This window comes from Oryzias latipes (genome assembly GCF_053564925.1).
Source record: "Oryzias latipes strain Hd-rR chromosome 1 unlocalized genomic scaffold, Olatipes_Hd-rR_3.1 chr1_Y".
Classification (NCBI taxonomy): Eukaryota; Metazoa; Chordata; class Actinopteri; order Beloniformes; family Adrianichthyidae; genus Oryzias; species Oryzias latipes.
The window spans coordinates 3,532,052-3,547,550 of NW_027616335.1; the positions used below are offsets into that span (position 1 = coordinate 3,532,052).

At 40.7% G+C, this 15,499-nt stretch overlaps 1 protein-coding gene across 3 annotated transcripts in view; it reads right to left on the minus strand.

The window, feature by feature from the left end:
* Positions 1 to 15,111, minus strand: part of LOC101155006 (doublesex- and mab-3-related transcription factor 1Y) — a 39,430-nt gene extending 24,319 nt beyond the window's left edge. For 2 of the 3 annotated variants that reach the window (XM_078943253.1, XM_078943252.1), the window contains exons 1-4: positions 14,958 to 15,111; positions 5,466 to 5,739; positions 4,552 to 4,729; positions 3,674 to 3,831 (exon numbers count right to left, since the gene is read on the minus strand). In XM_078943253.1, the coding sequence (XP_078799379.1) occupies positions 3,674 to 3,831; positions 4,552 to 4,729; positions 5,466 to 5,639 (510 nt within the window). In that variant the 5' untranslated portion in view covers positions 5,640 to 5,739; positions 14,958 to 15,111. 3 annotated transcript variants of the gene reach the window in all.
* Positions 15,112 to 15,499: the final 388 nt, after the last annotated feature.

A 15,499-nucleotide genomic window follows, 5' to 3' on the forward strand; every position in this document is an offset into this window, starting at 1 on the left:
CACAAGGTGGCGCTGCGCAACTTTACGCTTCTTAAACTCGCTTTTCACTCAGAAGAAGAGAGCAAGTATTTACGCGCTTGTCAGAATAATACAAAGGAAACATGAATATTTCAAGCATCAGTAGCTCCAACTGGTACTTGGTTCGGGGATATTTTAGAATGTCCGTCATTATTTCGTCGCGGCAGTGTAGACGCTACTTGGCATCTACCTTCTTCGCTGGTATATGTGATCAGAAAGGCAGTTTGACGTTTGAGCGCCCCCAAGTTGTGTTTTACTGTAACTTCAGAAGCTCCAGACACGTGTGCTAAAGCGCCATTCTCATTGGTCGTATATTTTCCACGCGGCGCGTTAAACCAAAAAAATGAACCCGAGGCGTTTTTTTTAAAATGATGCTTTGACGCGTGGCGTTTTTCGCGTCGGTGTACACACTCATATTGGTGCCCTTTGTTTAGTCACGAGGCGTTAAACGTCGGCGAATATCGCGGGCGAAATTCGTTCCGGTGTGTACAGGCCTTTAGGGTGTGAAAAATACTACAGAGATGGAGTCCGACGCTGCCAGAACCATTCCACACGAAAGCACAGCCATGAAAACACAGAAAACACATTATTTTCCTGCTAACAAAGCGGCCAGAGAAGCTGCTGAAGCTGCACACGTTTGTCTTCTAAAGAACTAAAAAGATGTTTCGAGTCAGAGACGCCTTTATCTCCAGCTTTAAGAAAACCGCAGATGTAAACCCCTCTTTTTGATGAAAACAGGTTTATTCCTGTGTTTAGTCCCTGGAAGGAGGGGCTCCTTACCGCCTCGCCAGGGCCCGGCTCCTTATCTGACACCATCTCCTGTCTGGAAGCTTCAGCGCCATCATGCCATCATCCTCCACCTGCATGACAGCCAAGCGCTGAGTGCAGAGCGCAGCAGGCAGATGGCATTCCACCGATAAGCAGCACTTTTTTATGGAGGGATGCAGCCACAGCTACAGATCCCAGACCAATAACAACTGCTGACGCTGGATTTCATCACAGATCATCTCCAGGAAACCGCCACTCTCTGTAGAAAGCCGGTCTCTTAGCAGAAAAGCTGCTTAAGGAAGCTCTGAGGTGCTGACCCCAAAACGGGACGTTACGAACCGGGGGGGGGGGGGGGGGGGGGGGGGGGGGCAGGCAACAATCAAAAAGAGGCAGACGCAGAACGCCAAGGACGCAGTGGAACAAGCTGGGGGGGGGGGGGGGGTTAGAACTGGGGGGGGGGGGGGGGTTAGAACTGTCAGAGTTCACATGTGAGAGGGGGTTCAAACTCTGTTCAATCTGCAGAAAGACACAAGAAACCCAAAGGTGACATGCAGATTCTACGTGAGGCGCTTTATTCTGAAACTCCTTTCTCCTTCATGACTTCCTGTTCTGATGTGTTTCACCACCAGAACCAAAACATAACAAAACCCATAAATGTATGAATGACCCCAGAACTGGGTTGAAGAAAGAACCCAAGTGTGACGTCGTCTGGTTCCAAGACGGCGAGAAAAACCAACGTGTGAGGAGGTCAGACGTTACTTTGATGATTGTTCATTGTTCAGCATCAAAAGGCTGATTTGAGGTCAAATCTGACTCTATTTTAAAAAGATTCATTTCTTTCATGCTGTTTTAGAACCAGTTTTCTAAAATATTTAAATATATGAGAATTACAGATCTCCTAGTAGATTCATAAAGATTTGAAAACTTCATATCAATGGACTGATGTTTAAAAATAAAAAGAAAAAAATCATCTACATATGCAAAGATGAAAGGAATCTTTAAAATCTGAGATGAATTCAGACTGATGCTGGAATCATTTGTGATTCTGAATCAATGCAAGTTCAGAATAAATGCTAACAAAATGATCAAACAAAGGTGGTTTTAGAAAATAATCAGTTCATTACTACAGAGTTTTAGGGCGGCGAGCTGATGTGGATCCGTGACGTTTCCTCCGAACATAGAGCCTCCGCCGATACAAAAACCTCTTTTTTAGAAACTAACTTTTTTTTTTTAGTAAACCTTCTTTTTTAAAATAAAAAGAACGTTTTAAAAAGTATTTTTAAAAAGGTACCTTATTAAAACTAAAGAGCAAACAAAAAAATGGTCTGGCCTGTTCTGAAAAGATGTTATAAATGTTGAACAATCTTGCTTTCTGACTCTCGCCGAGGACAGACGTGTTTTCCTCTCGCTCCTCCTGTGTCTGCACTTCCCAAGTCTTTTGTCCTGTCTACCCTCTGAGCTGCTTTTTTCCAGCCTTGTCCAACTGCTGCTTTTTTGCACTCTGAAAATGGATCTGATCAGCTGGTCTCTGAATTCGATCGACAAAGTTCTTTCCACCCTAAGGAACGGGAAAGCGGACCCTTCCTGCCCAGACGGCACCCATGCAGCGGACCATCAATCCATGGGGCAAGTGGAGGCTGGTGTACCTAGCCCAGCTATCTGTGGACAACGTCAAGGATGTGTACCTACACTACCTAATTGAATTCCTCTTAATTGGAACCGGTGGATTTCTTATTTATCGGGCGGTCTGGGGGTGGAAGATGGACAGGCACGATCTGTCAAGGCTCCTGGGAAGGATCCTCCGTGGAGGAGAGACTCAGACTGAGAAACTTTCACAAGCGGATCAAAAGCTCTGTGCTTGTCTTGCCCACTTAAGTAGATTGCTTGAGACCCCTGAACTTGTGCGGAAGATGGAAGCCAACTTGGAGCGAGTTTCTGTTTGGATCGAGGGAAGACTGGGCTAAATTCATCCACTTCTCATCTGAAATAAATTCTCCCTCAAAAGCGCAGAGCCAATCAAGGACTCACCCTGCAGAACAAACAACCTGCTGGCGCCCAAAAGTTTTCTAACCTAATCGGACTCCCCGAAGGAGCTGCGGACGAGCGTCCTTGGCTTTACCAAAACAAGCCGCTTCTACAGAGTGGACTAACAGCAGCTGTTGACTGGGCTGATAACTGCAACTCACCCCCTGCTTGACCTCGGATCTCCTACCAACCACCTCCCTCCTCTGTGTACTGTCTGGAGGATGTGCTTGGCTCGCGTAGCTCTACTTGAAGGACAGATTTATGCCCCCCCCCTTCTTCCCCACCCTCCTGAGCCTCATGTATTGTGTTTTTGTCTGAATACATGCTATTTGTGTTATATGGTGTAGTTTTTTTCTTGTTTCTACACATTGTACGCAGTGTTTAGATATGACTTTTTTTGTCACTAAAGACCCCCCCCCCTCCTGTGGACCATCTGCACTCTACCCAAGGTTTGCGCCAACGTCGTGGCCCACTTATGAGCCGACGTGAAGGCAGCAACACAACCTAAGTCAACTTCGAAATGTGTGTGTATCCCTGTCGTATGTCTGCCTGTTCAAGTTGTACTGGAAACCTAATTTCCCTCTGGGATCAATAAAGTACTTCTGATTGTGATTCTGACTATAAAAACCACAAAAAAAACAGACTTAAAACATGAGAATAACTCCTCTTTTTTCCTTCCTTTCTGTCAAACCAGGCCATGGCCATTCTGAACAGGATTGTTCTGGTTGAACTATTTTTACAGGCCCAGAATTCATTCTACATCACTGAAAACATGCGAAAGGATGAAGCTCACTTAATTTCGTTTTAAAATCAGAAAGCAGAAAAGCAAACCCTGCCTGAGGCACACACCGGTAGACGGTACCTGGTACTGCTGGTAGTTGTGCAGGTTTCCATAATAGGAGGAATATCTGGAAGGCTGGTAGAAGTTGTAGTAGGAGGTTTCCAGCAGGCAGTCAGACGCTTCCTCGCCGTAAACACGGGCCGCAGCCGATGGGCTGGACGATGAAGCAGAGTAGCTCCCTGAAAACCAAACAGCTGATGAACGCGGCTGTTTGAGAAGCCAATTGCAATTTTTAGATCCACCAAAACATGAGAAGAATATTTTCCATCTTTGTTTTTCATTTTAGGTTAAAAACAAAATCGGACTCTATTAATAATTAACCAACATTCAGGTCAGCATCCAAGTCAAACCTGAGATTTATGGAAGCGATTCTGTAGCATAAATAAAAAGAAAAGTCAATACCAGAAATGCTTTTTCATTTTCAAAATGAAGCTGCATTTTTTGACTCAAAATTAAAATGAAAAGCAATCCACCAAAATGCTTTTTCATTTCCTTCCTCAACACAGCTTATTCTGTCACTTAATTAAAATGATAATGAAAATAGTATTTGACATTTCGTTTTCAAAATGTTCTTTGGTAAATGTGTAGCATAATTCATTTAGAAATGTCTAATTTGACAATTAAAATGGATTAATAGAAATGTTTTTTTAATTTTCAAAATGAAGCTGCATCAAATGACTCAAAATTAAAATGAAAAAGCAATATTTCAAAATGCTTTTTCATTTTATACATAAAATCTCTTATTGTATCTCATTTATTTCTGTTCTTTTTTCAGTTTGACACATCAATGTTTTCCCCTTTTGTCTGTCCTCTTTTTGTCTCTAGTGCTTTAAACTAATTCATCCCCATTCCAAGCAGGTCAAATATGTTTTCAGAATGAACCGAGTGAAAAGCTGTACCTGCGGCAGACAGAGGATTGGGGCTGGGGGGGATGGCTAGCGTGCCGGATCGTCCCTCCACGGAGAAGAGACAGTCGGCTCCGGCTTCATTCTTCACCACCACTTCAGGGCCTGACGAGGCCTCTGGACTACAAATCCCAAGCTCCTCCTCTTGAGCCTGCTGCCTCCTATCGGCGACCTGAGCAGAGACACATCTGTACAAATGAGGTTCGGTTTGATGCAGCATTTTGACACATTTAAGGACAGTGGGACAAAATAGTTCTATCACAAAATAAATACCATTGTTTTAGTTTTTCTGGTTTACCTGTTACTTGAATGAGACGTAAATCCACCTCTCTGTTGCAATAACATATTACTAATATTTATTCTCTAGCAAAATTTAAATCAAATTTTACTTTAAACAAATATGTCATTTTCATTTTCATTTACACAATGCTCAAACTGAAGAAGACAATGCTCTTCAAGACAACAGAAACTCGTTTTTGCTTTAAGTTTGTGAATGACGCTTAAACGAACCACTTTAGTTTAATTTCAAATTCTATGATAAAAGAGTCTAACCAGAAAAGGAGAATTTTACTATGAAAACCCCTTTAGTATCATTGAAATAAAACTGTTTCCCGTTTAATTTGAAACAATAAATCGGCCCAAATTCTGGCATCTTTGCAGTCAGCAGATGTTTAAAATAAATCAACAATTACTTGTTTAAACAAAAAAAAATTCTACCAAAAAATGAAAACTATCATAGCATAAATAATTTATCATTTAGTTTTGACTTTTGCTACTTTTTGGGTGAACTCACATGGTTGTCGTTTTGTCTCAAATATAAATATATTTGAAATGTCAGAAAAACGCAAACAGGTGGATAAATGTTTGTGAATCAGAGTTTGGACAAAGTTGGCGGGAAGGCAGCTCACCTGCGCCGCCATGACTCTCTGGCGGACCATGATCTGCTCGCATTTGAAGCACTGGCAGTCTTTCCAGCGGCAGAAGCGCTTGTGGCCTTTCAGCGGGGTCTTCAAGCCGTGGTTCCGGCAGCGGGAGCACTTGGGCACCCGGGGACCCGGCCTGCACTGCTTCTCCTTGCTCATGTCAGCCCGGGGAGCTCAGCAGATTTGGCCGCGGAGGGGGTCGGGTCAGTCGGCGTCACTTGTATAGGATCTGGTGGGTGGGATGGAGTCTTCCTCCCCCCTCACAGACATTTAAAAAAATGTAAAATATCAGACAAAAACATCCAAATCCAGTTGTCTGAAGGTAAAAATGCTCTGCAGAAACTTTCACTGTTTTGCTGTTGTTTTAGAGTAACTGAGAAGTAATCCACTTCAATTTTTTTTTATAAATTAAAATGTCCAAAAAGAAGACAAACAAAATCGGTGGAAAATCTTACAGAAAGCAATAAAACACCCAAGAAATAGTGACTCTCTAATGTGAAAAACATTAGCTGGTGGCATGTCTATGAAGACTCTCATTCATCCAGGTTGGTTCCATTGTAGTAGGTTTAGGGGCTGTCATCTGGACTTGTTTTTTTTTTTTTTAAGTTAGAAGACGTTTCACCTCCTATCCAAGAGGCTTTGTCAATTCTGAAAAAGCTGTTCGAAGAACATCAAGTTCACCAGGGAAGACACAAAGGACAACACCCTAGCCCTTCTAAGACTGTGCTGTGATCATTGGAGAGGACAGACAGCTCGAGGTTGAAGTGTACAGGAAGCCTACGCACACAGATCAGTACCTGTTATTTGACTCCAACCACCCTTTACAGCACAAACTAGGCGTTATCAGGACATTACAACACAGAGCCCAGGAGGTGCCCACAAGCTCTGACGGAAAGATGAAAGAAGAGCAACATATCCGCCAAGCCCTCCGAACCTGTGGATATCCCAAGTGGGCCTTCACCAGATCCCAACATACAGGAAAACAAGACAAGAAGTAACAAGAGCCGAAACGGAACAGTATTTCAATTCCCTATATTGCAGGCCTGTCTGAAAAACTAAAAAGGATTTTCAAACAACATAACATCCCAGTTCATCTCAAACCAGTTAATACTCTCAGACAAAAACTGGTTCATCCAAAGGACAAAATTCCCAGCTACAAACAGAGTAATGTTGTGTACTCTATCCACTGCAAAGAGAACTGCAATGAACAGTATATAGGAGAAACCAAACAACCTCTACACAAGCGGCTCTACCAACATCTCAGAGCCAACCCAAGTGGACCTGAGTCTGCAGTGCATCTCCACCTGAAGGCCACAAACCACTCGTTCGAGGATAGTGAAGTCCGAATTCTAGCCAGAGAGAAAGGATGGTTTGAGCGAGGAGTGAAAGAAGCCATCTTTGTCAAGAAGGATAAACCTTCTCTTAATAAGAATGGTGGTCTCAGATTTATTCTTCCATCCATCTACGGCAGTGTTTTGAAACCTAAACAACCCAAACCAGTTCCACCTGAGTCAAAGAAAGGGTCGTTAACAGCAGAAAGAGATGACCAGTTTGGAGAGGGAGTCACTGGCTCCCCAACCCCCAGCTGAGGACAAAGGACTCTTAACGACCCGAAAGCAGTTAGGCTAAGTTGACAATACCATCCAGTTTCAGGTCTGACTCCTCCCCCATGAGCACATATATACCAGCTCTTCGACCAGCTTTTTCAGAATTGACAAAGCCTCTTGGATAAGGGATGACAAGTCTTCTAACTTTAAAAAGAAAACAAGTCCAGATGACAGCCCCTAAACCTACTACATTAGCTGGTAGCTCCTCCCACATGCGGCATGTTGCCTTCATGGGACTCCAGTTCATAGAAGTTTTGTGGAATGTGTTGAGGCGCATACTCCTCCTAGCATGGAGGAGTGTGTATTGCGCCGTCACATTTGGTGACGCATCTTCGATCGATGTAGTCAGGGTGCTGCTGCTCATGTCTGAGTAAAGGAGTAGCCAATCACAAAAGTGTCTCCGCCTTGTCTGGTTTGACTGACAGACAGACTTAGTCTCCTGAAAAAGCTCTTCATGACATAAATAAGTCATTGTGAAAAACAGCAACACGAAATAAAAACAAAGCTACTTTGGAAAATATTGATTTTGAAATCCAAGGTTCTGAAAAAAGACGTAGAATTATAATAATATTCCACATGAATAAAATAAATATTTTAAAATGCTGTTTTAAAATAATGAACAGGTTTTTCAAGCAAAATGAAATATATTGAATAATATAATGGCTAATTTAAAATCTGTGTGCATGTTTTTTGCAATTTCGTGATCTTTTTATATATTTATAAGAGATTTGTTGGTTGATTGTGTATTTGCATGAGTTCATATTTATTTATTTAATTAAATATTTATTTATTTAATTATGAACAGTATAGTACTCCATATATTTCTGCATTACCTTTTAACCAGTACAGTGAGTTCCCTCATTTATTATGGAGTCCTATACTTTTCATAATTAAATAAATAAATATTTAATCAATTAAATATGGCCTCATGCAAATACACAATCAACTAATAAATCTCTCATAAATATATAAAAAAATCATGAAATTGTGAAAAACCTGTACACTGATTTTAAATTAGCCATTATATTGTTCAATATATTTCATTTTGCTTTAAAAATCTGCTCATTATTTTAAAACAGCATTTTAAAATATTAATTTTTAATCATGTGGAATATTATTATAATTATGTCTTTTTTCAGAAGCTCGGATTTCAAAATCAATATTTTCCAAAGTAGCTTTTTTTATTTAATGTTGCTGTTTTTCACAATGACTGATTTATTTCATGAAAAGCTTTTTCAGGAGAATGAGTCTATCTGTCAATCAGTGAAAGTGGGTGGGATCTAAACGCTCATTGGCTCATCCATGGGAATCGACTCATATTCCTCGATACCCGCTCAGCGGTGTGCCAGTCAGAGAGTTGACATATTTCAGCGATATCTGCTCGGCTTTGCTTATATTAGAGGATCAAATAGAGTCAAACTATCTGTCTGCTGCAGAAGATGCAAACATGAACAACTCTGTTTTTGTAGTTTGAGGGTTTGTGTGGACCAAACCACAGAGGAGCTCCAGTGGTCCACATCTTGGTGTCCCCCATTGAAACACTCCTCATTCTCATGCCATTTACTCAGAGCTCACATTGTGCCTTATGTTGGCTCGCAGGAGGCGAGCTGACGGACCGACAGAGTTAGACCAGGCAGCTGTGCAAAGCGGAACAAGCCAGCTCGTGCCTCCTGTACCTTATGATATTTTTCTATTTTCAATGAGACAATGATTATGATCAGGTCCTCTGGATTTATTTTTCCCCCTCGGGGAAAATGTTGAACCTCTCCTGCAATGACGTTTCTGACCGTGGTCGGAAAATGCAGCGGAGATCCGGGATTGATTGAACAATTCTGCACCCAGGGCTTACTCCAAGAATCAGGCTCTGTACTTTGGAGGAAACATTTTTTTGCTATTACTTGTCCGGGGAACAGGGCAACAGACCCTTAACTTGCGCTCACACACACTCGCGCTGCCTGGGCGCTCTGATTTACACATGATTTAAGACGCAGTTTTACTGCAGGACCTGAAGCAGAGACTCTCTGGGATGATCTCATGAACTCAAACATGGAAACATTAGCCGCGTTTACATGGGCAAAAGTAATCGGAATGAACGCCTGATCGGAAAGAAAATGTGTCATGTAAACGCGCCGTTCGGAAAACTCTGCCCCCGATCAGACTTATTCGGATCAGAATTTCTTTCCGATCGAGATAGGTGGGTTATACCGATTGTTTATCTGATCGTGGAGCATGTAAACGGTCATTCCGATCGTGTGTCACTGCTGCTCTGGGTTACGTCATGCATAGACGGTGTTTCGCTGAGAGAAAGCTTTGGAGTTCATATGGGACCGACTGAATGCTCTGCAGACGCCCTGTGAAAAGCGCCGCTCCGCTCTCGCCCCACTGGATCTCCCCTCCCTTTCACCCCTCACGGGGGAGATTCGGAGGAGGAGCACTTCGTGCCCCCCGACGCTCACTCGGACCACTGGCACCCGAGTGAGCAGAGCAGCTGGATTAATAATTTTGTATGGGGGGGGTGTATGCTTTGTTACGTGTGCGTTATGTTGTTTTGTTATGTGTGGGAGAATTCAGACTGTGAGCCGTCCCGCCGCTCTGGGTTAGCGGCTGCAGGACTCAGGAGGAACCGTGTTCGAACAGAGCTCGGGCCGCTAGCTCACAGAGTGGCTTTGGGGCGGTCTGTGTGAACTTTTCAGAGCAGAAATAAATGTCGCTCAGTCCTTAGAAACTGTTTAAACAACGTGGATTTGTCTTTCCAGTTGTGTCCCGACAAAATAAAGGCTGCTGTTATTCTCACACATTTACGTGCAGCCAAGATGCAGATTGCTGCGTTTCTCGCACGGTCCTGGATTCTGTGTCCATCAAGGCTAATGATAGTAGCCCGTGTTAGCCTGTCCTAAGCTTTCTTCCAGCTTAATTCTTCCAAAAAAAAGCACTGACCACACAGTTTAAATATAAGAATGAGCGAACAGGCACTTCATAATATTTATAACATTAATAAAAGCACGTTTGGAAGATCGTCTCGTATTACGGAGCTGCTTCACATGCTGTATGTCTGTGGCAGCGGTTTGTTTACAACGGGACCTATTTCCGCATCCGGGTGATTTTACACTACTGCGCATGCCCAAATAATTCATTCCGACCGAAAGTGTGAGCCATGGGAACGATTGTTCTAATCGGAAAAAGGTTTTCTGATCTCAATGTGCACGGGTACATTTTAACCCGACCATTGATCCGATCAAGATATTCTGCCCATGTAACCGCGGCTAATGTTATCATGTGAAACAGAATAAATAAACCTGATCTTTTAACACTCCATGTGCATTGTGCATCCATGCATTTTTACTGAGATAAGCACAGGCAACCTCTCCATGTGGCTACCAGGCTAAAAACATTAGCTGGTTACCCATCCCACACGCGGCATGTTCCCTTCATGGAACTCCAGTTCATAGAAGTTTTGTGGAACTCCAACAACCACCCAGCCTAAGCAGGCCACTACTAGATGTTCATGAGAAGATGAAAATTACCGAACTGACCACAAAATCACCTGAATTATGCACACTCACCCAAAGCAACTTTTATCCGCAAATTTAGAACAAAAGATTCCCAATTTCTGGTAACGCTGTGGGTGTGTTGAGGTGCATACTCCCCCTAGTGTTGAAGGGTGTGCATTGCGCCGTCACATTTGCTGAAGCATCTTCGATCGATGTATTTAGGGTGCTGCTGCTCATGTCTGAGTAAAGGAGTGGCCAATTGTGTCTCCGCCTTGTCTGATTTTACTGACAGACAGACTCATTCTCCTGAAAAAGCTCTTCATGAAATAAATACGCCATTGTGAAAAACAGCAACATGAAATAAAAACAAAGACACTTTGGAAAATATTGATTTTGAAATCCAAGGTTCTGAAAAAAGACGTAGAATTATAATAATATTCCACATGAATAAAATGAACATTTTAAAATGCTGTTTTAAAATAATGAACAGGTTTTTTAAAGCAAAATGAAATATATTGAATAATATAATGGCTAATTTTAAATCAGTGTGCAGGTTTTTCACAATTTCAGGATCTTTTTATATATTTATAAGAGATTTATTGGTTGATTGTGTATTTGCATGAGGTCATATTTATTTATTAAATTAAATATTTATTTATTTATTTAATTATGAACAGTATAGGACTCCATAACTTATGGCAGGAGTTATGTTATAAAAATGATCCATGATCGGTGAAATCCATGGAGAATTATTACCCGTTTTATGGCAGTAAAACTCCTCACTGTCTAAATAAACTTTTCTCTATGGAGAAAAGTAAATATATAAAAAATAGTAAATATATAAAAAGATGGTGAAAAACCTGCACACAGATTTTAAATTAGCCATTACATTATTCAATATATTTCATTGTGCTTTAAAAACCTCTTCATTATTTAAAAACAGCATTTTAAAGTATTCATTTTATTTATGTGGAATATTATTATAATCTTACGTCTTCTTTTAGAACCTTGCATTTCAAAATCAATATTTTCCAAAGTAGCTTTGTTTTATTTCATGTTGCTGTTTTTCACAATGGCGTATTTATTTAATGAAGAGCCTAATAATAATAATAATAATAATAATAATACCGTCTTTTCAGCTCGCTGGCGTAAACTATGATGTAAACGCGCATGCAAAAAGTCAGTGACGGCTAGCGAGACCGCACTTCCGCAGATGTCGGCTCACTTGACCGCGGTCATTTGCGCATCTTCTATGGAGTGATATTTCTGGCACCACGTTGCACAAAAAACTTTCTAAGTTGAACACAAAACTTTCTACGTTTTTTGCTCAAAAATAGCTTTTTTTGCTTTCAAAAACTGCTTTTTTTGCTGTCAAAAACTTTTTTTTGCTTTCAAAAACGTTTTTGTGTTTGCAAAACAGATTTTTTTGCGTGCTTTGTGTCAAATCTCGCTTTTGTCCTATCTTTGATTTTGCTGACTACTTTGAGTGAGACTTAGCGATGCCACTGGCATCGCTCAAAGCTGTGAAACAGCTGCTGATTGGACCGTATTCTAACCAATCACCTTGCCATATGAATCTAACTGCCGAGGCTCAGAGGCTGAACCAGCTCTTTTTACCCTCATTTTTGGATTTTTGGATGAAGACGTATTTATTTTTTTATACATTTTTAACAATAATTCATACTTTCTTTTTATGGCTGAGGATCTCCTGAAACTGTAAAGTTTATCTGCTGACATTAAATCAACAGGTCTGTGTGATCTGTGAATCCTGCAGAGCAAATTATTAGTGTAAAGTGTGATTTTCTTTAAGGTCTGTTTGTTAAAAACAAAACAATAAAAGATTCAAAGCACATATTATTTAATGCTGCACATGTGTTTGGGATCAGATGAACAGCAATAATAAGAAAAAGAATGATGGCTCACCACAGTAAACTCAATGTATATAACAAGAAGAGGCATTTTTTTACCTTTATTATCATTTATGTTTTAGAACTTGTGAGCGTTTGTCCAAAGTTAAAAAAAATATTAGTCATAAAAAATGCTATTTTCTCTTAATATTTCAACAATTTTTGACTAAAATAAAACAATAGTTCAGATACAAATGTTAAAAAGTGTTGCTTCCCTGCTGGACGGAGTCAGAGTTTGGACATGTTTTTTTCTGCTGCAGACATTTTAAATCACGTTGGTCTCTACACTGACATGAATAAATACTAAACTCTGTTTGATTTTAGCTGCTTTGCTGCTCCTGGGTTTTACTCTGAGAGAAACGGGTCAGAATGTTTGAAAATGGCAGAACCCCGTACGAACAGAACCGACACAAAGTCCAAAGTCCATGTCTGCCTCGGAGTACTGTCAAACCTTTAATCATCTCATGTATGCTGATGACCTTGTCATTTTTAGCCCCTACAGTGCTGGGTTACAAACACTTTTAAAAGTTTGTTCTGACTATGGCAGAGATTTTGATATAAAATACAATCCCTCTAAAAGCAAAGTAATGATTGTAAGGACCAAAGACGACAGAAATGTAAACTTTCCTGTTTTTAAGCTTTGTGGAACGACTCTGGAACAGACCTCATCTATCAAATATCTTAGACATTTCATTAATGATGATTGGAGGGATGATAGAGACATTCAGAGACAGTACTGTAAACTCTATGCTCAGGCAAACATGCTGATGAGAAAATTCAGTGCATGTTCTCTTCAAGTGAAGTGTTCGCTGTTCAGAGCTTACTGCACTCCTCTGTATACAGCTCCTCTTTGGTGGAACTATGGACGTGGGACATTCCGCAAATTCTTAGTGGCCTATGATGATGCTTTTAGGCTTCTGCTACAGGTGCCCAGGTGGTACAGAGCCAGTCAGCTGTTTGTGGATGCTCACATCCCCACCTGTGAAGCTCTACTGCGTAAGCTTACATACAGCCTCATGGAACGCCTGGACAAATCTAAGAACTCAATTATCATGTCTCTGACTGATCCCAAAAGAAGCTCATGCCGCTACACTTCTGCCTTAAGGAAACACTGGATAGAGCGATTATACTCATTTTAATTTATATCTTTTTACTTTTTATTATGTATACTGCAGTGACGTGCGGTGAGGTTAATGGCTGGTGAGGCACTGACGTCATCAGTCAGATTTACAAACATATGAACCATACTGAGTAACTTATTCACCATTTAATTGACAACAGTTAACGTGTTTTGTTTAAAATATCATTTCAACGTGTTTTTTTTCATATACAAACTGCAGCATAGAAAAAAGCACAAACGTTATTATCCTCTTACCTTTACTTGTAAATAAAGTCCATACGCCGCTCCTTCTGAAGAAAATGACTTGCCGCTTGCTATCACTTCTTCTAGTATTTTTTAGCGTCATAATCTCAGGGCTCACCGGCGCCCCCTAACATGAGGCACGAGAATGTCTGGCCTCACCCAGCGGCTTTTTTGCCGGCGTTTAGCGCTCAGCACAAGAAACACGTCCCTCACATACAGTTATTTATAAAAACAAACACTGTACATCATATACATCTGCTAAATTATATAAACTCAGCTCATACAGTACAAGTGATTGAACCGACATACAGAGAGACAGCAGTACCGTCTGACTGCATAGGTATTGCGCAATCCAAGGTGAGGCTCAGCGGGCTGGTGCCTCATCGCACGTCACTTAGTATCTGAATGGCAAATGTGGAAATTCAGCTATTTTAAAAAGAAAAAACACCCAAAAATGGTACATTTAAATGGAAAATGACTGCAATGCACAAATTACTGATTAAATATAATAATTGAATTTATTTTTTCTCTTTTCTTCCCATAATGACAGGTGAGGCACAGCCTCACCTGCCTCTCCTGACTGCACGTCACTGGTATACTGTATTTGTATCTTTTTTCTATGGACCACATCTGAGTCGGAAATAAAAGTGTGAATATGAGACAGACACACTTAATTGGTTAGAATCTGGACCAATCAGCAGCTGTTTGATGGCAGCTTGGTCACGTCAAACCGAAACTTAACTCAGCAAAGATAGAAAAAAGTGAGATGACACACAACGCTTGCGATTTTCTTTTTGGCGATGCCAGTGGCAGTCATATCACGCTAAGTCGCGCTCAAAGCAGTCAGCAAAATCAAAGAGAAGACAAAAGCGAGATTTGACACAACGCACGCATAAAAAAATGTGTTTGCAAACAAAACGTTTTTGAAAGCAAAAACATTTTTTAAAAGCAAAAAAAAAAAAAAAATTTAAGAGCAAAAAACTTAGAAAGTTTTGTCTTCTAAAAACTTCTACAAATTAACTTCTACATATTATTGTAACAAAAAACATAACATGAGAAATGAACTAACTACAACATTGACAGTTTGAAAGGTAATAAAAGGTATTTACCGGTTCAGAATTCGTCTGACTTTCCGGTCAAAAGGAATACCTTCCAGTAAGTTGCAGAATTTCGTTAAATCCTCCAACGGTGAAGCCAGACGCTGTGCGTCAATTTACCGGATAACAGTCTTTCAGAAGTATATACTTACTTGGCTCCGACTCCCCCGCCCCCTTTTGTGTCGTCATTAGCTGGAATCAGCCACACCAATGTGTTAAATCGCTAGCCATGGCAATTCCAGATCGGCAGGGGTCGCTATACTTCTCAAAAACTTCCAAGGCAAAATTGTTTCCCATATAGCAGATGAACACGGTCACTGGCTGATCATCATAATAGATATTGATAATTTGAAATTCATCTTGATTAACATATATGGCTACAATAACATCAAAGAGAATAAAAATTTATTGGAGCAAATTTCATCACAGTTGGACCAACTCAGATTAGCATATTCATCTAATAATATCATTGTGGGAGGGGACTTGAATCTAGTGCAATATGACTAGTTGGACAGATTTCCCTCTAATTTTGATTCTAGTAACCCTAATGGAAC